Raw genomic sequence first — 27,968 nt, 5'->3', positions numbered from 1 at the left:
AGGCAAATAGCCTATTCCCTTTATAGTGCACTACTTATGTGGCTCTGGTAAAAGGTTGTGCATTATATGGGGATTGGGGAACAGGCTGAATCTTTGTTTTGGGGGTAGATGTTCCCTTTGATCAGTTGACCAAACTTCTCCCTGTGTTTCTGTAGATGTGCCAGTGTTCCACAGCAGTACCCTGGAGAGGCGTGTCATGGTGCAGTCCCACCCCCAGGCCACATCAGCCCCTCAACAGGAGGACAATGACATGGTGGAGATTCTTATCTGAACTGAACCATGTCCTCTATAGGTCACAGGACAGGAGGACGATATGTGTTTGTGCATAATCAATACACACACACAAACATTCACAGACACACACTTTCAAAATAGGTGGAGGATTCCTTTTTTTGTTTTTTAACTAGTTGTAGAGTGACGAGAGTGTGTTCAAATGCACAACTTTTTTAGATGTGCTTTAATGAACAATACTCTGTACGGATTGTGATTCGGGAAGTTTTAGTGTCATCAGAGCAATCAGTGTTGCTGGAGGCTATTGGTTAACTAGCCTCCTTGGACCAAATGTATTGGCTACCATACGTTGCATCTATTGCACTACTTACTTTTTCACGTTAAGTCTGACTTAGGTAATCTATTTATGTGTCGTAAACAGTACATTATTCACCAATGTTAGACGTGGCACTTGGGTAATCAGTGATATTGTAAACTACAAAACATTATTTTAACCTGTAGATACTGTATGTATGGCATGTGTACCATTTAACCGAACTGAATGGAATAGGTTTTTAGAAGCCATTCGGTTACATGGCACTGCCAGCCAAGGACCACAATGCACTGTTTAAAGTATTGGGGGACCGGCCCCCCATGTCACAGTGGAAAACTTGGGGGAGCGAGACTCACATTTCTACTGTGGTCCAATGTGCTGCCTGTGTGACCCCACTGGATGGGGTCTGTCTCTTTTGAAGTGCAGCAGTAGAAGAGGTTTGGTGTTCACCGATGTGCCTATGCATCAGTTAAGGTTCTCCACTATACCTGTTAAGTGTCCTTCATTCCAGTCATGCTGGGTTTGAAAGGGTCTTCTGCCCAGACTTGCCTCAAATGATATTAGGCCTGACATAGTCCGTTAGGATTTTAACTACTAGTTTATGCAATGATCAGACAATCTGGTAATCAACTGTCTTTCTACACCGATTGACATTGTATTTATGAAACTATATGGCTCTGTTTACAAAGGAAGCCCAATTCTGGTCCTTTGCCAATGATTGGGCAAAAGATAGGAATTGGGCTGCCTGGTTAAACGCAGCCTATGTGGTGATGTTAACAGTTGAAATCTAAGCCAGTTTCACAACCGCACATGTCCCTTTCTTTTGACCAAAGGTAACAGAATGAGTTTGTCTGTGGCTTGATGTGATAATGTTATATCTATGATATCACATCAAACTTTCAAACAGTGACTGAAATATCCACCCATATAACAATCTAGGTAGCAGTTGTGAGCATTTTTAATCCAAAGACAAAAATGTGGGACCAAAGAAACACTCCACCAGCCTGACTCCACTATTGTCTTTAATGTCAATAGGTTAAGTGGACATAAAAAAAAAAACAACAACACTGAGGCCAATAATATCTGTAAACAAAATTTTACTTCACCTGCTCGAACAAACTGTCTCCACGTATCTACATTTCTCCAACCTGGCTGATGCAGTTAGGCCAGTGTTTGAAAGAAGTACACTACATCACCAAAAGTATGTGGACACCTGCTTGTTGAACATCTCATTCCAAAATCATGGGCATTAATATGGAGGTGGTCCCTCCTTTGCTGCTATAACAGCCTCCACTCTTCTGGGATGGCTTTCCACTAGATGTTGGAACATTTCTGAGAGGATTTGCTTCCATTCATCCACAAGAGCATTAGTGAGGTCGGACACTGATGTTGGGCGATTAGGTCTGGCTCGCAGTTGGTGTTCCATGGGGTTGAGGTCAGGGCTCTGTGCAGGCCAGTCAAGTTCTTCCACATCAATTTTGACAAACCATTTCTGTATGTACCTCGCTTTGTGCACAGGGGCATTGTCTTGCTGAAACAGGAAAGAGCCTTCCCTAAACTGTTGCCGCAAAGTTGGAATCACAGAATCGTATAGAATGTCATTGTATGCTGTAGCGTTAAGATTTCCCCTTCACTGGAACTAAGGGGGCTAGCCCGAACCATGAAAAAACAACCCCAGACCATTATTCCTCCTCCACCAAACTTTACAATTGGCACTATACATTGGTGCAGGTAGCGTTCTCCTGGCATCCGCCAAACCCAGATTCATCCGTCCGACTGCCAGATGGTGAAGCGTGATTCATCACTTCAGAAAACACGTTTCCATTGCTCCAGAGTCCAATGGCGGCGAGCTATTCACCACTCTAGCCATTGCTTGGCATTGAGCAAAGTCATCTTAGGCTTGTGTGCGGCTGCTTGGCCATGAAAACCCATTTCATGAAGCTCCCAATGAACAGTTCTTGTGCTGACATTGCATCCAGAGGCAGTTTGGAACTTGGTAGTAAGTGTTACAACCAAGGACAGACTTTTTACGCGCTTCAGCACTTGGCAGTTCTGTGAGCTTGTGTGGCCTACCACTTCGCGGCTGAGCCATTGTTGTTCCTAGACATTTCCACTTCACAATAACAGCACTTACAGTTGACTGGGGCAGAAATTTGACAAACTGACTTGTTGGAAAGGTGGCATCCTATGACGGTGCCATGTTGAAAGTCACTGAGCTCTTCAGTCAGGCAATTCTACTGCCAATGTTTGTCTATGGAGATTGCATGGCTGTGTGCTCAATTTCATACACCTGTCAGCAAACGGTGTGGCTAAAATAGCCGAATCCACTGATTTGAAGGGGTGTCCACATAATTTTGTATATAGTGTACAGTATGTCAGTTTCATAACTGAATAAAAAGCACAAATAGTGTTAAGAAATAAAAAATGTCCAGCACGGGGGGGGCAATTTCTCCCCTTGTAGTGTCAAGTTGTTTGTCCAGGATAGACAATGGACCCTGGGATTGGAGACTGAACCTTGGGTGGGGACTATGGGATTGAACACCTAATATATACATTTTTTTTTTGGTGTTCATTTTACGCTTCTTGCTAAGGCTCATTTGGATGGCTATCAGTTGCACTTTCTGTTTTACTGTTTGTAAAATGACACTTTTCAATGGTTACATTTTCAAAGGGCCAATGGATTTCATGTTCAATTTATTGGGAGAGCATCAAATGTTTTTTCATGGTGTTACTAACAGTCATGTCAAAGTCCCCGTTATCAAGTACTGTACCAACCTGCACCGGAAGCTTCAGAAATGTCATTTATACATTAATTCAACTCTTAAAGCAAAGGTGTTCCCCTTAAAATCTGTACTGATAGCATACAGCACAATATGCAACTCTTTGCGGTCCCACCCAAATGCCAGTCCATGGGTCTTGCTTCAAATTTCATAAGGTGTTCTGTACCCATTACTGTCAAAACAGATGATTAGCATTTACATGTTTAAGTCAGTGAGCCTGTAGACCTGCCTTATCAGTGTGGTGATGGGAATAATTATCAAACTATGTATTAACGTTTTTGGTCAATCAAGAGCAGAGTTGGTGAGTTTACCGGAATCTCTGGTAGTAATGAATGTTTATTTTTTAAAGATGCAAGATCTTCTAGTATTTGTGCCTTTCAACGTCTGTAAAATAGATGCTGCTTGACAATGTCATTACTGTACAATCGCCATTCATGTTTAATTAAATTGTATTTCTAGTCAACCATCTGGTTTTACAAAAAACAAACATTTCATGACGTTTTTATTTGTGGTTGAACGTTTTTGGGGTGTAATTTATGTACTCCTGACGACTTTCCAAATGTTTCGGATAGTGAGTTTACTTGGTTTAGTATTACATTTATTTTGTTAAATAAATATACAATGTGACTTTTCTATGCATTTTCCTCTTATAATGTACACTACATGTATTTATTTGGTATAGAGTACCACAGTAAGAGTTATAAAACCTAGCAGTCAAACGGTTCCATTCATTTTACCCCATAGGGGATTTTAGAAACACTCAAGGGCTGTGTTCCCTGTAGGCTTACCCTGGTGTAACGTTTCGATAACCCTGGAAATCTTTCTAGGACCAGGTGACTTTTCAATGTATTTGCTTACATCACACCCTCCACGAAGAGCCTCCCACCGCCCTGCTAGTTGTCCTACCTGATAATTGTACCCACCTGTTGTCCCAGGTCTAAATCAGTCCCTGATTAGAGGGGAACATGCAGTGGAAAGAGAATAGATGACTTCTTTGATATCTAAGAATCTATGGGCTAGATTTAATCGGATTGAAATGCAGTGTCTTGGTGGAACGGCATTTGAGCTGTCAATCCACAAGCACCTTGTTGCCATTAAATGCAACGAAACCACACCTGACAAATCCCATGCATCAGAATCTGCATAATGAATACCACTCAGATGTTTCAGCGGTGTGAGCAGTTGCTCGTGTGTCAAACCACTCCCTTATTATCCCTACTGTGTTAGAAGTTCCAAACGGCGCAAGAAAGTGTAGGCACTATCGATGTTAGAAATAACGACGCAAATGTCAAACCATTGGAGTAAACATGCGTACCCTAACAGCAAACGGAAGTTTTCCAATGGAAAAAAAAAACACTTCTGTTCCGTTTGCAACAGAATCGACGTAATGAATACGGCCCCAGACGAGGTTCAAGCAGGTGAAAGAACCAACGGACAAAACAAACCTCACTCAACATTATATTTAATTTATTGTAAACCCAGTACAACTTCAAAAATGGAAAAAGAACAAGAAACCCCATGTAATAAATTAGTGTTCAATTTACATTCATGGTTAATGTCATTTGACTTCTGAGAAACATATCATTTCATATTATGAACTGGTCTGGAAAAGATCAAAGCCACTGAGGCAGCCAACTTCAAAGCACTTCATGTCGCAGGCATTCAAACGCAGACATGTCTCACTTTAGTCTTGATTAAATAGAGGCCTTACAGAAGGACCTTATTACACATGTACTGTCTGAAACGGATTACAATTTAGGCTTCTCTAAGTCTGAAAAGTTCCAAGTAAATCATACCATAATAGTATACTAGATACTTTGGACTAGTTACCAACTGACTCATGGCATTCCACCACCAGTGGTTACACAACTAGATTGAAATGTATAGTTTACACACGCTGTGTTTTGACAGACCTATGACGTAAATCGGATTATCCATCTCAACGACAACAGTATAGAAGCCTCCGCAGTAACACTATCATTTCCTATCACCACCTCCAACCGTGGTAAGCAATAGCTGTTCAAGTCAGAGATGGCCAATCCTTTAGGCAAACATGAAATGGATCAATCCCTGATAATGTTGAAATATGCCAGCATCCATCTTGACAATCAACTTAGTCCATATTTGTGACCTATGCACACCACTAATGCTCAACATCATTTTATCATCATAGTCCTAAGGCCCTACCCTTAACAGTTGCTGAAATAGCTTCCTCTCCTGGGGCCCAGATTCACAAAACCTTAACTATAGACTTGAAGAAAGTTGTTATTCCTCAAAAGGTTGTTGGACATTTTCGTGCCCTTTCTCCTTAAGAAGAAATTTGGTTCTTAATTCCAAGTTAGCTAAACTCTTGGCAGTGCGAGAAAAAGCTCATGAAAGCAGTTTAATTCACAAACTTCATCTGAAAGTTTCAGTATTGATAATCTTAAACCCAATAACATGTTTTAGAGCAGTAATCATGCTAACATGATTGCCATTGCTAGCTAGATAAGTTGCCAAGAAATGAAGATTTGTAAGAAGATATTGTTGAGGAATTACACTTAAACTATCTTATGAACATATTTTTCTTCTTAAGAACCTTAAGTTTTTGCGTAAGAAGTGTTTAGTGAATCTGGGCCCTGGCCTTGGAAGAAAGGAGATGGGCCATTGCGATCTATACATGCTCAACATCTAACACCAACATGTGTGTAAGAGTAAGTGCACTGACAAACTACCCAGCTGAGTGGATGTGTAATGCAGAGTTGAGCAAAGTAGCGTTGCAGAGCAGATGAGTGGGCTATTTGAGTGACTTGTCTGTTATCTGCGTATCCAGAGCCATCCGTTGAGCAGGCAGGCAGAAAGGAGCAGGGAGAAGAGCACCAGCTCAGTCTGTCTGCGTTCAGTGTTCTGCTTCTCCAGACCCGCCAGACGACGACTCATCTTCACCACCTGGACACGAGAAAGGCGCTGATCTGTTATACTGTAAGTGACAGATTTATTTTTTGTTTATACACAACATTTGTCGTAGTGTAAAGATGGCCTCAGTTTCTGAGACTCAAGAAAGGACATCTTACAGAAATGCAACATACAAGTTTCCATAACATTAGTGACTCAATGGCCAGAAGAAAATATTGAAGTTATGGCTCCATCTACTGGTTGAACACAGGCTACACTATCATAATGGCATTGATGGAACAAAAGCATAACATTCTGACCAGACCGGACACGTTGCGTGTGCGAGCGTCGCAAAATACATTTAGAAATCCATGTTATTCAATTATTGCGAGCGACTGCGATGCCAAGGGCTAAAATAGAAGTCCCTATTTCTGACGCAGATCACGTTGAAAGTCCTGCCTCTCCCATTTCCTCATCAGTTTATAGAAGCAGGAACCCACGTGCCATCTCCTCATTGGCTATAACAACATGGGTGATTGAAAGACAAACTGTTTTGCCTGTAGTCGTGGTAATACTATGAAAGTTTAGATGCCAATCCCCATATAAGTTCAAAGATGAAAAGGCCTGGAACGAAGAGATGACTAGAAACGATTCGGTTGGCCGTTTTATGTGTGGATTAATTGGCGAAGTAGAGGAGCTTGTGCATTTCAGGTAAAATGACAACTCAATGTTTATATCCCAGGACAAATTAGCTAACAAGTGCAAGCTAACTAGCGAAATTGCCATACATGTTTAATGCTTTTCGACCAGTCCCCAAATTAATGTCATTGGTTCAGAGTTTGTTTTGATATTTTAACCTGCGTGTCGTGATCTGCGTGAAAATAAATGTATGCACGATAGCGCATGCGCGCAGCCGGTTTCGGTTCGGTTTAAGGCCGCACTAACAGTAAACAGGTTTATCGCGAGAGATTCAGGCCTAAATTAAGCCTAAAGATGCTACTGATGTCACTCACCAAGTCCCCTAATGTCTTACCAGACACATAAGATACTATCATGAATTAATATAGGCCTATATAAACATTTCATGTAATTTCTAGCCTACTACATTTTATGACTGGATATATTGGCAGAATATTTTTTATACGACAAAATACAGGGTAGCCTGCCACTGACAGGTCTGAGTTTGTTGTGTTTATGAATAAATACATTTCTGCCTGTTTTATTTTTACAATGCATCAGAGCAGCAATGTACACTGCTCAAAAAAATAAAGGGAACACTTAAACAACAATGTAACTCCAAGTCAATCACACTTCTGTGAAATCAAACTGTCCACTTAGGAAGCAACACTGATTGACAATAAATGTCACATGCTGTTGTGCAAATAGAATAGACAACAGGTGGAAATGATAGGCAAGACACTCCCAATAAAGGAGTGGTTCTGCAGGTGGGGACCACAGACCACTTCTCAGTTCCTATGCTTCCTGGCTGATGTTTTGGTCACTTTTGAATGCTGGCGGTGCTTTCACTCTAGTGGTGGCATGAGACGGAGTCTACAACCCACACAAGTGGCACAGGTAGTGCAGCTCATCCAGGATGGCACATCAATGCGAGCTGTGGCAAGAAGGTTTGCTGTGTCTGTCAGCGTAGTGTCCAGAGCATGGAGGCGCTACCATGAGACAGGCCAGTACATCAGGAGACGTGGAGGAGGCCGTAGGAGGGCAACAACCCAGCAGCAGGACCGCTACCTCCGCTTTTGTGCAAGGAGGAGCAGGAGGAGCACTGCCAGAGCCCTGCAAAAATACCTCCAGCAGGCCACAAATGTGCATGTGTCTGCTCAAACGGTCAGAAAGACTCAATGAGGGTGGTATGAGGGACCGACGTCCACAGGTGGGGGTTGTGCTTACAGCCCAACACCGTGCAGGAAGTTTTTCATTTGCCAGAGAACACCAAGATTGGCAAATTCGCCACTGGCGCCCTGTGCTCTTCACAGATGAAAGCAGGTTCACACTGAGCACATGTGACAGACGTGACAGTCTGGAGACGCCGTGGAGAACATTCTGCTGCCTGCAACATGCTCCAGCATGACCGGTTTAGCGGTGGGTCAGTCATGGTGGAGCCATTTCTTTGGGGGGCCGCACAGCCCTCCATGTGCTCGCCAGAGGTAGCCTGACTGCCACCGAGATGAGATCCTCAGACCCCTTGTGAGACCATATGCTGGTGCGGTTGGCCTCCTCCTAATGCAAGACAATGCTAGACCTCATGTGGCTGGAGTGTGTCAACAGTTCCTGCAAGAGGAAGGGATTGATGCTATGGACTGGCCCGCCCGTTCCCCAGACCTGAATCCAATTGAGCACATCTGGGACATCATGTCTCGCTCCATCCACCAACGCAACGTTGCACCACAGACTGTCCAGGAGTTGGCGGATGCTTTAGTCCAGGTCTGGGAGATCCCTCAGGAGACCAGCCACCACCTCATCATGAGCATGCCCAGGCGTTGTAGGGAGAGTCATACAGGCACGTGGAGGCCACACACACTACTGAGCCTCATTTTGACTTGTTTTAAGGACATTACATCAAAGTTGGATCAGCCTGTAGTGTGGTTTTTCCACTTTAATTTTGAGTGTGACTCCAAATTCAGACCTCCATGGGTTGATAAATTTGATTTCCATTGATAATTTTTGTGTGATTTTGTTGTCAGCACATTCAACTATGTAAAGAAAAAAAGTATTTAAAAATAATATTCCATTCATTCAAATCTAGGATGTGTTATTTTAGTGTTGCCTTTATTTTTTTGAGCAGTGTATTAATTTAGCCTTTGCGATTACATTACACCACAGCTACATGTCACCTTCGCAATTCAAACTTCCCTGCCAGTTCATTGCCAACACTGACCTATTTTATTGCAATTCAGCAAGCAAGAGGATTCATCGATGCTTTTTAAATTGCTCAAAAGTTTCTAACTACATGGAACAAAAATGTCAACACAATATGTTGGTCCTGTTTCATGAGCTGAAAAAGATCCCAGAAATGTTCCATACTCATAAAAAGCTTAATCTCAGATTTTGTTCAAATTTGTGTACATCCCTATTAGTGAGTATTTCTCCTTTGCCAAGATAATCCATCCACCTAACAGGTGTGGCATATCAATAAACTGATTAAACAGCATGATCATGACACAGGTGCACCTTGTTCTGGGGCCAAAATGCCACAAAAATTCAGTTTTGTCAAAGAACTCAATGCCACGGATAGCTCAAGTTGAGGGAGGGTGCAATTGGCATGCTGACTGCAGGAATGTCCACCAGAGCTTTTGCCAGATAATTAAAATGGCCATTTCTCTACCATGAGCCGCCTCCCGTCATTTTAGAGAATTTGGCAGTACGTCCAACCAGCCTCACAACCGCAGGCCACTTGTATGGCGTCTTGCGGACAAGCGGTTTGCTGACGTCTACATTGTGACCAGATGGACCCATGTTGGCAGTGGGGTTATGGTATGGGCAGACACAAGTTATGGTCAACTTACAATTTAATTTTATTGATGGCACAATTCAGGTCGTGAGGGTAGGCAACAACATCTCCACCCCGCTGATCCTCAACACTGGGGCCCCACAAGGGTGCGTTCTGAGCCCTCTCCTGTACTCCCTGTTCACCCACGACTGCATGGCCACGCACGCCTCCAACTCAATCATCAAGTTTGCGGACGACACAACAGTGGTAGGCTTGATTACCAACAACGACGAGACGGCCTACAGGGAGGAGGTGAGGGCCCTCGGAGTGTGGTGTCAGGAAAATAACCTCACACTCAACGTCAACAAAACTGAGGAGATGATTGTGGACTTCAGGAAACAGCAAAGGGAACACCCCCCTATCCACATCGATGGAACAGTAGTGGAGAGGGTAGTAAGTTAAGTTCCTCGGCGTACACATCACAGACAAACAATTGGTCCACCCACACAGACAGCATCGTGACGAAGGCGCAGCAGCGCCTCTTCAACCTCAGGAGGCTGAAGAAATTCGGCTTGTCACCAAAAGCACTCACAAACTTCTACAGATGCACAATCGAGAGCATCCTGTCGGGCTGTATCACCACCTGGTACGGCAACTGCTCCGCCCACAACCTTAAGGCTCTGCAGAGGGTAGTGAGGTCTGCACAACGCATCACCGGGGGCAAACTACCTGCCCTCCAGGACACCTACACCACCCGATGTCACAGGAAGGCCATAAAGATCATCAAGGACAACAACCACCCGAGCCACTGCCTGTTCACCCCGCTATCATCCAGAAGGCGAGGTCAGTACAGGTGCATCAAAGCTGGGACCGAGAGACTGAAAAACAGCCACCACTAACATTGAGTGGCTGCTGCCAACACACTGACTCAAATCCAGCCACTTTAATAATGGGAATTGATGGGAAATGTAAAATATCACTAGCCACTTTAAACAATGCTACCTAATATAATGTTTACATACCCTACATTATTCATCTCATATGTATACGTATATACTGTACTCTATATCATCTACTGCATCCTTATGTAATACATGTATCACTAGCCACTAACTATGCCACTTTGTTTACATACTCATCTCATATGTATATACTGTACTCAATACCATCTACTGTATCTTGCCTTTGCCGCTCTGTACCATCACTCATTCATATATCTTTATGTACATATTCTTTATCCCCTTACACTTGTCTATAAGGTAGTAGTTTTGGAATTGTTAGCTAGATTACTTGTTGGTTATTACTGCATTGTCGGAACTAGAAGCACAAGCATTTCGCTACACTCGCAGTAACATCTGCCAACTATGTGTATGTGACAAATAAAATTGGATTTGATTTGATTATTTGCACATATATACCGTGACGAGATCCTGAGGGCCATTGTCATGCCGTTAAATCTCCCGCTATCACCTCATGTTTCAGCATAATGCATGGCCCCATGTCGCAAGTATCTGCACACACTTCTTAGAAGCTTAAAATGTCCCAATTCTTCCATGGCCTGTACACACAGGCATGTCACCCATTGAGCAAGTTTGGGATGCTCTGGATCGACGTGTACAACCACATGTTCCAGTTCCTGCTAAAATCCAGCAACTTCGCACAGCCATTGAAGAGGACTGGGACAACATTCCACAGGCCACAACCAACACCATGATCAACTCTATGCAAAGGAGATGTGTCAAGCTGCATGAAGCAAATGGTGGTCACACCAGATACAGAGTGGTTATCTGATCCAAGCTCCTACTTTTTTTTTTTAAGGCATCATTGACCAACAGATGCATAACTGTATTCCCAGTCATGTGAAAGCCACAGATCAGGGCCTAATGAATTTATTTCAATTGACTAATTTCCTTATAGCCATCAATCTCATTCTTGGTCAAATAGCTGTTGAAAAACAAATGATGGTCCCACTAAGTGCAAACCAGATGGGATGGCGTATCACTGCAGAATGCTGCGGTAGCCATGCTGGTTAAGTGTGCCTTGAATTCAAAGTAAATCAGTGTCACCAGCAAAGCACCATCACACCACCACCTCCATGCTTCACGGTGGGAACCACACGAGATCATCCATTTACCTACTCTGCATCTCACAAAGACACGGCGGTTAGAACCCAAAATCTCACATTTGGACTCAGACCAAAAGGACAGATTTCCACCGGTCTAATGTGCATTGCTCGTGTTCTTGGCCCAAGCGAGTCCTTTAGTTGTGTTTTCTTTGCAGCAATTTGACCATGAAGGCCTGATTCACGCTTTCTCCTCTGAACAGTTGATGTTGAGATGTGTCTGATACTTGAACTCTGAAGCATTTATTTGTGCTGCAATTTCTGAGGCTGAATACTGAATACATTTTGATTTTTTTAAATTGGTTAATACATGATTCCATAGAATTGATATCTTCATCATTATTCTACAATGTAGAAAATAGTAAAAATGAGTAGGTGTCCAAACTTTTGACTGATAAAGAGATATATACAGGGGGGCAAAAAAAATATTTAGTCAGCCACCAATTGTACAAGTTCTCCCACTTAAAAAGATGAGCGGCCTGTAATTTTCATCATAGGTACACTTCAACTATGACAGACAAAATGAAAATCTGAAAATCACATTGTAGGATTTTTAATGAATTTATTTGCAAGTTATGGTGGAAAGTAAGTATTTGGTCACCTACAAACAAGCAAGATTTGTCTCTCACAGACCTGTAAACTTCTTTAAGAGGCTCCTCTGTCCTCCACTCGTTACCTGTATTAATGGCACCTGTTCGATCTTATCAGTATAAAAGACACCTGTCCACAACCTCAAACAGTCACACTCCAAACTCCACTATGGCCAAGACCAAAGAGCTGTCAAAGGACACCAGAAACAAAATTGTAGACCTGCACCAGGCTGGCAATAGGTAAGCAGCTTGGTTTGAAGAAATCAACTGTGGGAGCAATTATTAGGAAATGGAAGACATACAAGACCACTGATAATCTCCCTCGATCTGGGGCTCCACGCAAGATCTCACCCCGTGGGGTCAAAATGATCACAAGAACGGTGAGCAAAAATCCCAGAACCACACGGGGGGACCTAGTGAATGACCTGCAGAGAGCTGGGACCAAAGTAACTAAGCCTACCATCAGTAACACACTACACCGCCAGGGACTCAAATCTTGCAGTGCCAGACGTGTCCCCCTGCTTAAGCCAGTACATGTCCAGGCCCGTCTGAAGTTTGCTAGAGAGCATTTGGATGATCCAGAAGAAGATTGGGAGAATGTCATATGGTCAGATGAAACCAAAATATAACTTTTTGGTAAAAACACAACTCGTCGTGTTTGGAGGACAAAGAATGCTGAGTTGCATCCAAAGAACACCATTCCTACTGTGAAGCATGGGGGTGGAAACATCATGCTTTGGGGCTGTTTTTCTGCAAAGGGACCAGGACGACTGATCCGTGTAATTGAAAGAATGAATGGGGCCATGTATCGTGAGATTTTGAGTGAAAACCTCCTTCCATCAGCAAGGGCATTGAAGATGAAACGTGGCTGGGTCTTTCAGCATGACAATCATCCCAAACACACCGCCCGGGCAACGAAGGAGTGGCTTCGTAAGAAGCATTTCAAGGTCCTGGAGTGGCCTAGCCAGTCTCCAGATCTCAACCCCATAGAAAATCTTTGGAGGGAGTTGAAAGTCCTTGTTGCCCAGCAACAGCCCCAAAACATCACTGCTCTAGAGGAGATCTGAATGGAGGAATGGGCCAAAATACCAGCAACAGTGTGTGAAAACCTTGAAGACTTACAGAAAACATTTGACCTCTGTCATTGCCAACAAAGGGTATATAACAACTTATTTTCCACCATAATTTGCAAATAAATTCATTAAAGATCCTACAATGTGATTTTTTTTCTTCTCATTTTGTCTGTCATAGTTGAAGTGTACCTATGATGAAAATTAAGTGGGAGAACTTGCACAATTGGTGGCTGACTAAATACTTTTTTGCCCCACTATATATAAAAAAAGGAAAAAAACAAGCCCTCTCACTGTTAACTGCATTTATTTTCAGCAAACATGTGTAAATACTTGCATGAACATAAGATTAAACAGCTGAGACAAACTGAACAAATTCCACAGACTGACTAACAGAAATGGAAAAATGTGTCCCTGAACAAAGGGGGAGTCAAAATCAAAAGTAACAGTCAGTATCTGGTGTGGCCATCAGCTCCATTGAGTACTGTAGTGGACTGCACCAGATTTGCCAGTTAATATAATAATAATAATAATAATAATATATGCCATTTAGCAGACGCTTTTATCCAGAGCGACTTACTTAGTCATGTGTGCATACATTCTACGTATGGGTGGTCCCGGGAATCGAACCCACTACCCTGGCGTTACAAGCGCCATGCTCTACCAACTGTGCTATGCTAAATGGCATATATTAAGGATAAGCCTGCAGGAAGGGTAGCTCATGAGGGAGGAGGATGTCTTCCCTGTAACGCACAGCGTTGAGATTGCCTGCAATGACAACAAGCTCAGTCTGATGATGCTGTGACACAAAGCCCCTAGACCATGACGGACCCACCACCTCCAAATCGGTCCTGCTCCAGAGTACAGGCCTCAGTGTAACGCTCATTCCTTCAACGATAAGTATGAATCCGACCATCACCCCCGGTGAGACAAAACTGTGACTAGTCAATGAAGAGCACTTTTTGCCAGTTCTGTCTGGTCCAGCGACGTTGTTGCCGGTGATGTCTGGTGAGGACCTGCCTTACAACAGGCCTCCAACCCTCAGTCCAGCCTCTCTCAGCCTATTGCGGACAGTCTGAACACTGATGGAAGGATTGTGCGTTCCTGGTGTAACTCGGGCAGTTGTTGTTGCCATCATGTCCCGCAGGTGTGATGTTCGGATGTACTGATCCTATGCAGGTGTTGTTACACGTGGTCTGCCACTGCGAGGACGATGAACTGTCCATCCTGTCTCAGGCGTCTCACAGTACGGACATTGCAATTTATTACCTTGGCCACATCTACAGTCCTCATGCAGCATGCCTAAGGCACGTTCACGCAGATGAGCAGGGACCCTGGGCATCTTTCTTTTGGTGTTTTTCAGAGTCCGTAGAAAGGCCTCTGTGTCCTAAGTTTTCATAACTGTGACCTTCATTGCCTACTGTCTGTAAGCTGTTAGTGTCTTAACGACTGTTCCACAGGTGCATGTTCATTAATTGTTTATAGTTCATTATTGGACAAGCATGTGAAACGGTGTTTACAATGAAGATCTGAAGTTATTTGGATATTTACTAATTATCTTTTAAAAGACAGGGTCATGAAAAAGGAACGTTTCTTTTTTTGCTGAGTTTACATGGTCCTCATTTAAGAGAGAGGGGGAAGAGATAGGCAAGTTGTCTGTCGAGATGCGCGAAAGACAAAAAAACAGTGAAATATCCGCCAGAGTATAGCCTACTCTTAGATAAAATAATTAATCAAATAAAAATGAAGGCCGGCCTATTTTCAAATGGTTGTCAATTTCATCTTCATATAGCCTAGGCCTATATCACAGCTGTCTCTATAGCTTCCCCTTAACTTTCCAAATCAATTTATATTATATTGATTTTGCATTATCCTATAAGGTAGACTAGTTCACATGCAGGTGTCAATCAGACAGTGTCATTCAGACGTTCAATGGAAGGCAAAAGTAGCTCATTGTCTCTTTTCACCCACGAGAGGGGTTATTAGCCTGCTTACCTGTCTCCTAAGTACGATGAATTCCACAGCTGCACATCCCTCATCTGGGCTCATCCAGGAGTCCTGCATGGCACTGCCAACCGCACAAACAGGGATAAAGGTAAATGGTGCATGTGCACACACACCCACACTTCAATGCTTTAGGCTTCAGAAAAGTGTTGTTGGTACCACAAAACAAGCCCAATAATAGGAAATGCCAATGGTTTGCCAGAACTTGTCACCTTTTCCTGTCTGTTTCGACATACACAGGGGGCTCCTCAACCACAGCAGTAGTTGGGTGTTCAGGAGAGCTGAACCTTTAAACCAGGGAGAGAGACCACAGTCTGCAAAGGGGCTTTCAACACAAGGCAGATAGAAGAACAACAGGGAAGGATCCAGCATGAGGAAAAACAACCAGAAGTGGGCAACAAAAGACAGCACAAAGCAGTAGTAAGATGAAGTTGTCCCATGGATGCTGATCTAAGATCAGTTTTCCATTGTTGCCTGTAAAGGCTAAGGTTAGGATTAGGGTACAATGGGCTGATCCAAGATGTGTGCCAACTGGCAACTTCTACCCGAAGCAAGAGCAAAGCAGGGAGAAGCAGCATGCAGAGTTTAGAGTGCAGAGGGACGGGACAGTTCATCTCTAAGGACTTAACATGGTCCACACAGACCCGCATATTAATGAAGTGGGCACGACAGCGCCTCTTCCCCCTCAGGTGGCTGAAAAGATTTGGCATGGGCCCTTGGATTCTCATTAAGTGCTACACCTTGACTGGCTGCATCACCACTTGCTATGGCAAATGCACCTCCCTCGACCGCAAAGCGCTACAGAGGGTGGTGTGGATGGCCCTGTACATCACTGGGGCAGAGCTCCCTTGCCTTCCAGGACCTCTAATATCAGGCGGGGTAAGAAGAAGGTCTGAAAAATTGTCAAAGACTCCAGCCACCCTAGTCATAGACTGTGCTCTTTCCATTACACAGATTGACCAGGTGAAAGGAATTGTTAAGCCTTGAGACGGATTGTGTATGTGTGTCATTCAGAGGGTGAATGGGCAAGACAAAATATTGGCGTGCCTTTGAACGAGGTATGGTAGTAAGTGCCAGGCGCACCGGTTTGTGTCAAGAACTGCAACGCTGCTGGGTTTTTCACACTCAACAGTTTCCCGTGCGTATCAAGAATGGTCCACCACCCAATGGACATTCAGCCAACTTGACAGCTGTGGGAAGCATTGGAGTCAACATGGGCCAGTATCCCTGTGGAACGCTTGACACCTTGTAGAGTCCATGTCCTGACAAATTGAGGCTGTTCTGAGGGCAAAACTGGGGGGGCAAATTAATATTAGGATGTTCTTAATATTTTGTACATTATATACAGTACCAGTCAAAAGTTGACACCTACTCCTTCCAGTTTTTCTTTCTACATTGTAGAATAGTGAAGACATCAAAACTATGAAATAGCACATATGGAATGATGTAGTAACCAAATAAATGTTCAATCAAAAATATATTTTATAGTTTTTGTTACTACATGATTCCATATGTATTATTTCATAGTTTTGATGTCTTCACTATTATTCTACAATGTAGAAAATAAAAAATTAAAGAAAAACCCTTGAATGAGTAGGTGTCAACATTTGACTGGTACTGTAAATACAGACACCATTTTACTCATTATTATTATATATCATGATTCCTAGTCACTTTACGTCCAGATCTACCTCAAATACCTTATCTTCTTGTTTTTTACTCTGCATCGTTGGAAAGGGCTAATAAGCAAGCGTGGTTAGAGCAGTTAACCCACTGTTCCTAGGCCGTCATTGTAAATAATAATTTGTTCTTAACTGACTTGCCTAGTAAAATAAAAGGTCAAATAAAAATAGTATGATTTCAACCTAAGTTGTGAGTAAAGGAAGTGATCCTGTAGTCAAGAATGAATCCTTTGAGGCAAAAGCTTTGCCAAGAAAGTTAGAACTAGTAGTGTAAGGACATAAATGCAAGCCCAAGGAAGAAATGGAAGGAGGTTAGGTGCCATTTGTTAAGATTTCTGTTTGGGTATGCAGGGGTCACTCAGGTCGGAGAAGGTAGGACCCCTAACCTGTATTTCTGAGTGACAGTCTGCAGAAGGCACTGTGAGGCCTGCTGGCCCAGTTCCTTGGCAGCCTGCAGCATGGTCTGTGGGGACAGGAGGCTGGGTAAGGTGGCAGGGAGCCCCAGGGGCATGGGCAGGGTGTCTGCAGCAGCAGTAGAGGAGCGCTGAGGGGGGCATCCTGCACCGCCGCAACTACAACAGGCACAAGTGAGGGGTGGGGGTGGGTTGGGTCACCAAGACAGACAGAGGGGCACAACACTTACCAAGCATAGTGACAACGCCACAACTTCACGTTGCCTCCAATATAACCTACATGTAAGGAGAGGCTAGAGATCAGAGAAACCAATGTGTCTCCCTCTGCTGGAAACACAGGAAACACAGGTGACGAATAGGAGGACAACGCTGCATGGGGCCTGAGGCAGCGCAAAGTCAATAGAATGTAGTGTCCCAAGCCAACAATGCAACTTCCCCTTTGTGTCTTTCTGAAATGTTCCAGGTGTTGAAAGAATTTTGAAGTAATTTGTGCTACTCTGGTTACATATGGCCGAGTTGTCTCGTCCACAAGGTGATGAAAACCAACAAAAATCATGCTTCAAAGTGAAGTGTTCTGAAAACATGTGTTTTGGGAGCTTTTTGTAATGTGTTTTTTTTTAGCTTTTTTTCTCCACTTTTGAGGAAGCGTTGTACATGTAACCACCTCACTGGGCAGAGGAGCATGCAGAGAGGCAGGTAGCCTAGCGGCTAAGAGCGTTGGGCCAGTAACCAGAAGACCGCTGGTTTGAATCCCCGAGCCAACGAGGTGAAAAATCTGTCGATGTGCCCTTGAGCAAGGCACTTAACCCTAAATTCTCCTGTAAGTCGCTCTGGATAAGAGGTTCTACTAAATGACAAATGTAAATGTAATAAGCCACTCAGTCTGGTCCAAGGAAAGAGATGGATCTCTATGGTGACATTTAAAAGGAGTTAAAGAAGTGTTTAATCCAATGTGCCTTGTACTTACGAGATAGGGGTGTGCGGTGTCTGTTTGCAGGTGGGGGTGCCAGGGTTGCTCCTGCCAAAAGCCTGGTCACTGTAGGACCTACGCAGTGGACTCTGTCACAGAAGAGAGAAAGAGTAACATGAGTTCAATAAGGAAGAGATGGGTAACTGGTGGCCCCCTTTGGTAGGCCTGCGGATCAATTTCCAAATCCAGGGATGCAAACTGGTGAGGGCCCAAAAAGGTGACACTTTTTTTTGCACTGAAACATGCAAAGTACACCTGGGATACCCCTTTTTATCCACTGTATTGAAAAAGAGGGAGGGTGAATGGTGTTCCTTTCAACTCTATAGTGGCATCCAGCTTAAGCCAGGCCCAGCTACACTTAATCCCTGAATCCAATTGTTTAACAAGCAACGCCTACGTTTCACCTAATTCTCTCATTCTGAAAATTAACCACATACTGTAGAGGGAATTCGTAGGTGATCGAATAAACCCCCACTTCCTTCCTTCTGCTAGCAAACGTGCAATCTTTGGACAATAAAATAGATGACACACACAGAAGATTAAACTACCAACGGGACATTCAAAACTGTAATATCTTATGCTTCATTGACGTGACTGAACAACGCCACTATCAACATACAGCTGGCTGGTTATACGCTGCACCGGCAGGATAGAACAGCGGCGTCTGGTAAGACAAGGGGAGGCGGACTATGTATTTTTGTAAATAACAGCTGGTGCACGATATCTAAGAAAGTCTCGAGCTATTGCTCGCCTGAGGTAGAGTATCTCATGATAAACTGTAGACCACACTACCTGCCTAGAGAATTTATCTGTATTTTTCGTAGCTATTTACATACCACCACAGTCAGAGGCTGGCACTAAGACAGCATTGAATGAGCTGTATTCCGCCATAAGCAAACAAGAAAACGCTCACCCAGAGGCAGCACTCCTAGTAGCTGGGGACTTTAATGCAGGGAAACTTAAATCAGTTTTACCAACTTTCTTTCAGTATGTTAAATGTGCAACCCCAAAAAAATAACTCGATCACTTTTACTCCACGTACAGAGGCGCATACAAAGCTCTCCCTCACCCTCCATTTGGCAAATCTGACCATAATTCTATCCTCTTGATTCCTGCTTACAATCAAAAATGAAAGCGGGAAGCACCAGTGACGAGATCAATAAAAAAGTGGTCAGATGAAGCAGATGCTACGCTACATGACTGTTTTTCTAGCACAGACTGGAATATGATCCGGGATTCCTCCAATGGCATTGAGGGGTACTCCACATCAGTCATTGGCTTAATCAATAAGTGCATCGATGACATCGTCCCCAAAGTGACCGTACGTACATACCCCAACCAGAAGCCATGGATTACAGGCAACATCCACACTGAGCTAAAGGCTAGAGCTGCCGCTTTCAAGGAGCAGGACTCTAACCCGGAAGCTTGCTGTGCCCTCCGACTTACCATCAAACAGGCAAAGCATCAATACAGGACTAAGATCGAATCGTACTACACCGGCTCTGACGCTCGTTGGATGTGGCAGGGCTTGCAAACCATTACAATCTACAAAGGGAAGCACAGCAAAGAGCTGCCCAGTGACACAAGCCTAACAGATGAGCTAAACTACTTCTATGCTTGCTTCAAGGCAAATAACACTGAAACATACATGAGAGCACCAGCTGTTCCGAAATACTTATCACGCTGTCCGGCCCCAATGTGAGTAAGAGCGTTAAAACTGATCACCATTCACAAGGCCGCAGGGCCAGACGGATAGCCAGGACGTGTACTGCGAGCATACGCTGACCAACTGGCAAGTGTCTTCACTGACATTTTCAACCCCTCCCTGTCCGAGTCTGTAATACCAACATGTTTTAAGCAAACCACCATAGTGCCTGTGCCAAAGAACACTAAGGTAACCTGCCTAAACAACTACCGACACGTAGCACTCACGTCTGTAGCCATGAAGTGCTTTGAAAGGCTGCTCATGGCTCACATAAACACCATTAACCCTAGACCCACTCCAATTTGCATACCGCCCCAACAGGGCCAAGCTTCCTGCCATCCAGGACCTCTATACCAGGCGGTGTCAGAGGAAGGCCCTAAAATTGTCAAAGCTCCAGCCACCCTAGTCATAGTCGGTTTTCACTGCTACCGAACGGCAAGCGGTACCGGAGCTCCAAGTCTAGGTCCAAGAGGCTTCTAAACAGCTTCTACCCGAAGCCATAAGACTCTTGAACATCTAATCAAATGTCTACCTAGACTATTTGCATTGTAACCCCCCCCCCCCTTTTTTTGCTTTTACACGGCTGCCACTCTGTTGTTATCCATGCACAGTCACTTTAATAACTCTACCTACATGTACATATTACCTTAACTAACCGGTGCCCCCACACATTGACTCTGTACCGGTACCCCCCTGTATATAGTCTCGCTATTGTTATTTTACTGCTGCTCCTTAATTACTTGTTACTTTTATTTCTTATTCTTGTCCTTTTTTAACTGTTTTGTCAGTTAGGGGCTCGTAAGTAAGCACTTCACTGGTTGCTGTTTTATTCGGCGCATGTGACTAATATAATTTGATTTGAAAACAGTTCGTTAAAATTTCACACAGATTGCCAGGGTCCAGTAAGCAACTAACGCATTATAACTTGAGGAACGACAAGGAGTTGTATACCAGTTAATACTATAGCGAATGGTTAGGTTACTAACGTTAGCTCATCTGATGTTGTAACGTTAGCTGTCTGACGTTATTAGCCAGCTAATTTTCACTCCATAAACTCAATTATTTGATCAGTTATGTTGGCTAATGTGGCTCAACATATCTCTGGCTAGCTAACGGAGAATTCTATCCAGCTACTGTAGCAAGATGCTTAACAATGCTAAAAATACTTGTTCCACCACATTTTCTCCCTCACCTCAAACTTTCCAAATTCCAGTTGCACGATTCTACACGAATCACGTAAGTCACCTATTTTGGATTCAAAACGGCGTATTTCGCCAAAAAGGTGACTAGTTTGCATCCCTGCAAATCTCTTTTGGGGGAGGTGGGACTCCGTCAGGTAAAAGAGCAGAATACACAAGTTGCAATTTAGAAATGTGGTTGTGCATCAGCAGTTTCTCTTGTTATGTCAGTCACTCAATTAGCCCATGTCAGCAAACATTTTTAGATTGTAAATTGATCTTGAGGCCAGCTAAACTTGTAGTAATCATGGTTGAAATACCAAACGGGGGCTCCCTTGATTTTGTTAGTCATTCTCAGGCAAACATTTCTCTCCACCCGATGGCAAAATGTGTACAATTGCATGAAATTAACTAAAACGTTTAATTTTGCTTAGGCCCACCAAAAGGCTAGTGCCGGCTGACAATGTTTAGGTATAGATATAGGTATGAATAGAACCGAAAGCCACTGCGGCCCCCCGTGTTGAATCCAGATCTTTTTGGTGGCCCCCACCCCCATCAAAGTTGGCCATCCCTGAGTTCGATGGTGAGGATAGGTCCAGATGGAAGCTGCTGGGAATGTTTCAATCCAGGTAGTGCCTGCATATTGAATCTCCTCAAATGCTATCCCCAAGCATGACTCTGAACACTTTAAAGAATGACACAGAGCAATGGCTTGACACTAAATGTATCAGTGACACTACACTTATCCAATTATTGTCAGATAACTCATTCCCAAAGAAAAGGTCCAGTCTCCACTCTCACATACCTGCACTGGTTCCCTCGTGTAGGGGTCTCTTTCTCTGTTCCAGGCACTGTGCTGCTGTGCCTCCCATGCAGGCCCCAGAGGGAGGGCTGAGCCTGGCTTGGATGACGTGAACAGTGGATGGGGGCTCATGTCCGGGGCATCTATTAGTAAGTCACAAAGATATAAGAACACTGAGATATGATAGGGACTCACACACAGATCCCATTATTGCTTTGACTCAAATCCTGAAAGAATAATGAAAAAAACAGAGCATTTTAGACCAGCATTGTTAAATGGCTAAAGGAGTTTTTCTTCTGACCCGTCTTCATTCTATTGCAACTCTACTTCAAGTTCCTTGGTGTGCACATCACCAATAAACTATCACGGTCCAAACACACCAAGACAGTCGTGACAAATCCTATTCGCCCTCAGGAGACAAAAGATTTGGCATGGGTCCTCAGAGACTCAAAGTTATAGAGCTGCACCATGGTTGCAGCAATGCCTGGTATGGCAACTGCTCAGCCTCCGACCGCACGACAGAGGGTAGTGCGTACAGCCCAGAACATCACTGGGGCCAAGCTTCCTGCCATCCAGGACCTCTATACCAGGCGGTGTCAGAGGAAGACCCTAAAAATGGTAAAAGACTGTTCTCTCTGCTACCGCACGGCAAGTGGTACCGGAGCTCCATGTCTAGGTCCAAAAGGCTTCTTAACAAGCCATAAGACTCCTGAACAGCTAATCAAATTGCTACCCAAACCATTTGCATTGCATTGCCCCCCATGTACATATTACCTCAACTAACCGCACATTGACTCTGTACCGGTACCCCCTGTATATAGCCTCGCTACTGTTATTTTAATGCTGCTCTTTAATTAATTGTTACTTTTATTTTTGTATCTATTTTACTTAACACTTATTTTTCTTAAAACTACATTGTTGGTTAAAACCTCTTGGGGCTAGGGGGCAGAATTTTAACTTTTGGATAAATAGCGTGCCCAATTTCAACTTTCTGCTTCTCAGGCCAAGAATATAATATATGCATATTATTCATAGATTTGGATAGAAAACACTCTGAAGTTTCTAAAACTGTTTGAATCATGTCTGAGTATAACAGGCAAAACCCAGAGGACTAACTGTTTTTTGTTACCTGTTCCCTGCCTTGTTATTGCCAAGGGATATTTCGTAGGAACCTGTTTTCAGTTCCTACCGCTTCCACTGGATGTCACCAGTCTTTGGAATTTGGTTGAGGTTATTCCTTTGTGCAATGAAGAAGTAGGCCAACTCGGAACTGGGTACACTTTTGTGAGTTGTTTGTTTTATTTCCTGTGTTGAACTTTAAAAAATACCTAAAGTTATATTACGAAAGTAGTTTAGCAAAGTTTATAGGCAACTTTTGAAATATTTTGTTAGTGACGTTGCGTTTTTTGTAAGCTGTTTTTTTCTGGATCAAACGCGCTTTATAAATGGACATTTTGGATATATATGGACGGAATTAATCGAACAAAAGGACAAATTGTGATGTTTATGGGACATATTGGAGTGCCAACAAAAGAAGCTCGTCAAAGGTAATGCATGTTTTATATTTTATTTCAGCGTTTTGTGTAGCGCCTGCAGGGTTGAAATATGCTAACTCCTTTGTTTACTGCTGGTGCAGATGGTGCAGGCTATCAGATAATAGCTTCTTATGCTTTCGCCGAAAAGCATTTTTAAAATCTGACATGTTGGCTGGATTCACAGCGAGTGTAGCTTTTATTGAGTATCTTACATGTGTGATTTAATGAAAGCTTGAATTTTATAGTATTTTATTTTAATCTGGCGCTCTGCATTTTCCCTGCCAATTGGCCAGTTGAGACATTTGCATCCCGCCTATCCCTAATTAAGGGCTTGTAAGTAAGCATTTAACTTTAAGGTCTACACCTGCTGTATTCGACACGTGACAAATACAATTTTATTTTGATTTGAACTGAAGCCATATAAATGCCTCCTGTTTTGTCTTTATCAATAGGCCCATCTCCAGACCAGCCATGTCCCCACCTGTGAGAGACAGCCTGTCTGGGATGTGCATGCTGTAAGAAGCGGGACAGTCAGCACACTCCTGCCTCTCCTCTTCCCATCTCTGTCCCATGCCTGGCCCTACTCTCAGCCGGTCGGGGACACGCATCTTCTGGTTGATGGCCTCAGAGAAGATGGTGTCACGGCCGCTGCGCACCTGGGAAACGTCACCCCGAAACTCCGAAGAGGCCATGGCAGCTGCTGTTTTAAGATCAAAATGTGTTACAACTTCTGAAGTCAGTCACAGTGCATCTTTGACAAGCCTATACTACCCCTGTAAGACTATACTTGGATGTAGTTAGCTGATTAGGCAACAGGATTAGTCAAATGTTAGTAGGTTAATTTTCATGCAGTGTGGATTAGCTGGAACTATCTTGTGTTATTCTTTGGGCGCATAAATCCAGTCTGCCCAACTCCATCGTAAAATCTTTGAGTTTAATTGGCTAGCGGCCTGTCAAATCATTGCAGATGGCAGGCAACTCAATTCAATTAATGTGAGAACAGCGTACCTAGGTGGCTAGTTGTCTGATTAATCAGGCTGTAATACACAATGAATTGGTATATACCGCTTTAAAGCAATGCCTGCAAATCATGTACATTTTGCTTACATCACAGAATGCTTAATAAAATTACATTTAAACTTACTATACCGGTTGTCTGTGCAGTTTGTCTTCAACTGCTCTATGAAACCAAGAATGCCATGACAATGAAAATAGTTCTGAATCAGGGTAGAGTAAAGAACAATCCACACTATTTTGAGAATTGCAGATTTTTGTGTAGATATAAATCAGAATATTTGTTTTTGAAATTCACACACAAAGAAAGGTGTTGATTGTTCTCCACCCTCCCTGGTTGAGATAGCCTACCATTTACTTTGTCATTGCACGCTTAGCTGGCTAACGTTATTCATAGTTTTTCGTCATCATACTTTGAACATTGCCCTGTCGTCATCACACTTTCTACAGTAAAATAAAATACATGTAAGATATATCTAGCAAGAACGATGACAGACCTGAGGAGTAACTTGCAGGGCAGAGATCTTTGGCCAGCTAAATTAGCGAGTAGCTTTGCTAGCTAGCTTGTCAGTTAGAATGCAAGCGACCTAGTTAGAGGCTAAAGTTAGCTGGAGTAAAGCTGATAGCCAAATAAGTTGGTCAACTATCAAGAAGTTGTCAGCAGCAATTTGACATTATCTTTAACAACGCGGCTAGACATTTAGATAAACGCGTAGGGAACTAGCAAGCTATGCAGCTAAACTTTATAAAGTTGACATTAGCTAGCTGGCTACCCTACTAACGACCTTCTTCGGTATCATTGCGTTTGCAAAATTGTCGTGCATGCCGCCACCTACTGTGCGGGAGTGTGTGGTCCATGACTTTTTACATTTTTTATTTAAAATGTAACCTATATTTAACTAGGCAAGTCAGTTAAGAACAAATTCTTATTTACAATGATGGCCTAGGAACAGTGGGTTAACTGCCTTGTTCAGGGGCAGAACGACAGATTTTTACCTTGTCAGTTCATTGTCAGCTTTACATTTTGTGATACAAAAAAAAACATATTGCACCACCAACCCAAGATATTTGATTTTTAAAAAACGAATTGCACCACCAACCAACCCAACACATATATACCACTATTTCATAAAAGAAGAAAACACCACCTCATTTCACTACTTTGGCTATAACTGATCCGAAGGTCTGGGAGGACGGGGCTTTAAAATTCAACACCTTAACCCAAGTACTTAATATATAATAATAATAATAATATATGCCATTTAGCTGACGCTTTTATCAAAAGCGACTTACAGTCATGTGTGCATACATTCTACGTATGGGTGGTCCCGGGAATCGAACCCACTACCCTGGCGTTACAAGCGCCATGCTCTACCAACTGAGCCACAGAAGGACCATACTTCTCTGCAGTTGCCACCACAACATCTATTCTCTGTGATTTAAGTTCAATTTCTGTGGTACATTTGATAACCATGGCAACGAATGCTAATGTAACATTTACATACATTTACAGTTGTTAAAGTACTATGTGAATTTCACCAGGTTCATATATTAATATGTTGTGTTGATTTGTTATGCATGCCTGCATCTTGGGAGAAGGGGAGTGTGTACTTACGTTTTGCCCTGCGTGCTCGTGCTCAAATCATTTTGATGCACTGAGAGAGAAAGAGGCGACGATTCTCAGAACATATGTGCTCTACAAATGTTTTATTTCCTTTTGGATGCAGATGCAGGATGCAGAGTGAGTTCTGCTTGATTAAAACTACCTGATCTCCAAAGTCCACGTTTATAGTCTCAATCAACCACACACAACGCAGAGTTACAGCGGTGCAGTATAGCACCGGCTACACTAAGAAGCCAACCTTACTGAAGCACACATTCGTATCACTCTGTATTAGACTAGGCCTACTACATTTTACATTGACATTTTAGTAATTTAGCAGACGCTCTTATCCAGAACAACTTATAAGAGCAATCAGGGTTGGCTCTCCCTTGGTTTCGTGCCGTGGGAGAGATCTTTGTGGACTATACTCAGCCTTTTCTCAGGGTAGTAAGTTGGTGGTTTGCGGATATCCCTCTAGTGGTGTGGGGGCTGTGCTTTGGCAAAGTGAGTGGGGTTATATCCCGCCTGGTTGGCCCTGTACGGTGGTATCGTCGGACGGGGCCAGTGTCTCCCGACTCCTTCTGTCTCAGCCTCCAGTATCTATGCTGCAGTATTGTGTCGGGGGGCTAGGGTCAGTCTGTTATATCTGGTGTAATTATCCTGTTTTATCCGGTGTCCTGTGGGAATTTAAGTATGCTCCCTCTAATTCTCTCTCTCTCCCTCTTCCTCCCCTCCTGGAGGACCTGAGCCATAGGACCATGCCTCAGGACTTCCTGGCCTAATGACTCCTTGCTGTTCCCAGTCCACCTGGTTGTGCTGCTGCTCCAGTTTCAACTGTTGTCCCGGACCTGCTGTTTCGACTTTCTCTCTCTACCGCACCTGCTGTCTCGAACTCTGGATGCTTGACTATGAAAAGCCAACTGACATTTACTCCTGAGATGCTGATCTGTTGCACCCTCTACAACCACTGTGATTATTATTATTTGACCCTGCTGGTCATCTATGAACGTTATAACATCATTGCCATGTACTGTTATAATCTCCACCCGGCACAGCCAGAAGAGGACTGGCCACCCCTCAGAGACTGGGTCCTCTCTAGGTTTCTTCCTAGGTCCCTGCCTTTTTAGGGAGTTTTTCCTAGCAATCGTGCTTCTACATCTGCATTGCTTGCTGTTTGGGGTTTTAGGCTGGGTTTCTGTATAGCACTTTGTGACATCAGCTAATGTAAAAAGGGCTTTATAATACATTTGATTTGATTTAGGGTTAAGTGCTTTGCTCAAGGGCACATTGGCAGATTGTTTACCAAGTCGGCTCAGCGATTCGAACCAGCAACATTTTGGTTAATGGCCAAACGCTCTTTAACTGCTAGAAAGCTAGGCTACTACTCACCTTTGACCCATCCTCCTCTTACTCTCTTCACTGCCTCAGCATACGACACCTTCTGTTCTACTCTGACCTCAACCTATCTCTCCCGCACCAGGCATATCTGTTCCCCAGCAACATGGGCACCCCTACAATTGACACCCACAGTTTTTTCCAACAATACTACACATTCCTTTGTCCCATGCCCTCCTGCACACTTTTCACATCTCGGGAATCTCCCTCCTAAACACTGCTGCAACATAACCATAAGCTTC

The 27,968-nt window shown here is 43.4% G+C and overlaps 2 protein-coding genes across 4 annotated transcripts in view; one reads left to right on the top strand and one right to left on the bottom strand.

The window, feature by feature from the left end:
* LOC118391115 (angiomotin) overlaps positions 1-3,957 on the top strand; it is a 51,768-nt gene extending 47,811 nt beyond the window's left edge. Inside the window, 1 exon segment of the mRNA XM_035782146.2 lies at positions 156-3,957. Coding sequence (XP_035638039.2) covers positions 156-271 — 116 coding nt within the window. The 3' untranslated portion in view covers positions 272-3,957.
* An 812-nt stretch (positions 3,958-4,769) lies between these two features.
* LOC118391114 (mitochondrial fission factor homolog B-like) lies at positions 4,770-25,552 on the bottom strand. Of its 3 annotated transcripts, none has more exons than XM_035782144.2 (8): positions 25,226-25,552; positions 24,196-24,414; positions 22,183-22,322; positions 18,492-18,583; positions 17,498-17,683; positions 15,642-15,716; positions 15,421-15,493; positions 4,770-6,252 (listed from the first exon to the last, which is right to left on the bottom strand). In XM_035782144.2, exons 2-8 carry the CDS (start codon positions 24,404-24,406, stop codon positions 6,121-6,123), a joined length of 909 nt encoding a protein of 302 aa, XP_035638037.1. In that variant the 5' UTR covers positions 24,407-24,414; positions 25,226-25,552; the 3' UTR covers positions 4,770-6,120. The 3 variants fall into 3 exon arrangements, with proteins under 3 accessions (XP_035638037.1, XP_035638038.1, XP_052313793.1); XM_035782145.2 differs by having other exon boundaries at positions 24,196-24,411; XM_052457833.1 differs by lacking the exon at positions 17,498-17,683 and having other exon boundaries at positions 25,226-25,548.
* Positions 25,553-27,968: the final 2,416 nt, after the last annotated feature.

This window comes from Oncorhynchus keta, chromosome 12 (assembly GCF_023373465.1).
Source record: "Oncorhynchus keta strain PuntledgeMale-10-30-2019 chromosome 12, Oket_V2, whole genome shotgun sequence".
NCBI lineage: Eukaryota > Metazoa > Chordata > Actinopteri > Salmoniformes > Salmonidae > Oncorhynchus > Oncorhynchus keta.
This window is presented reverse-complemented; position numbering and strand designations above follow the sequence as displayed.

Bases quoted from the DNA above. Each gene is read 5' to 3' on its own strand.
- LOC118391114 (XM_035782144.2), bottom strand. From the start codon at position 24,406: ATGGCCTCTTCGGAGTTTCGGGGTGACGTTTCCCAGGTGCGCAGCGGC. The intron at 22,323-24,195 runs GTGGGGACATGG...ACTTACTAATAG, and splicing joins AGACAGGCTGTCTCTCACAG to ATGCCCCGGACATGAGCCCC. The intron at 15,494-15,641 runs GTGACAAGTTCT...TGCGGTTGGCAG, and splicing joins GTCGAAACAGACAGGAAAAG to TGCCATGCAGGACTCCTGGA.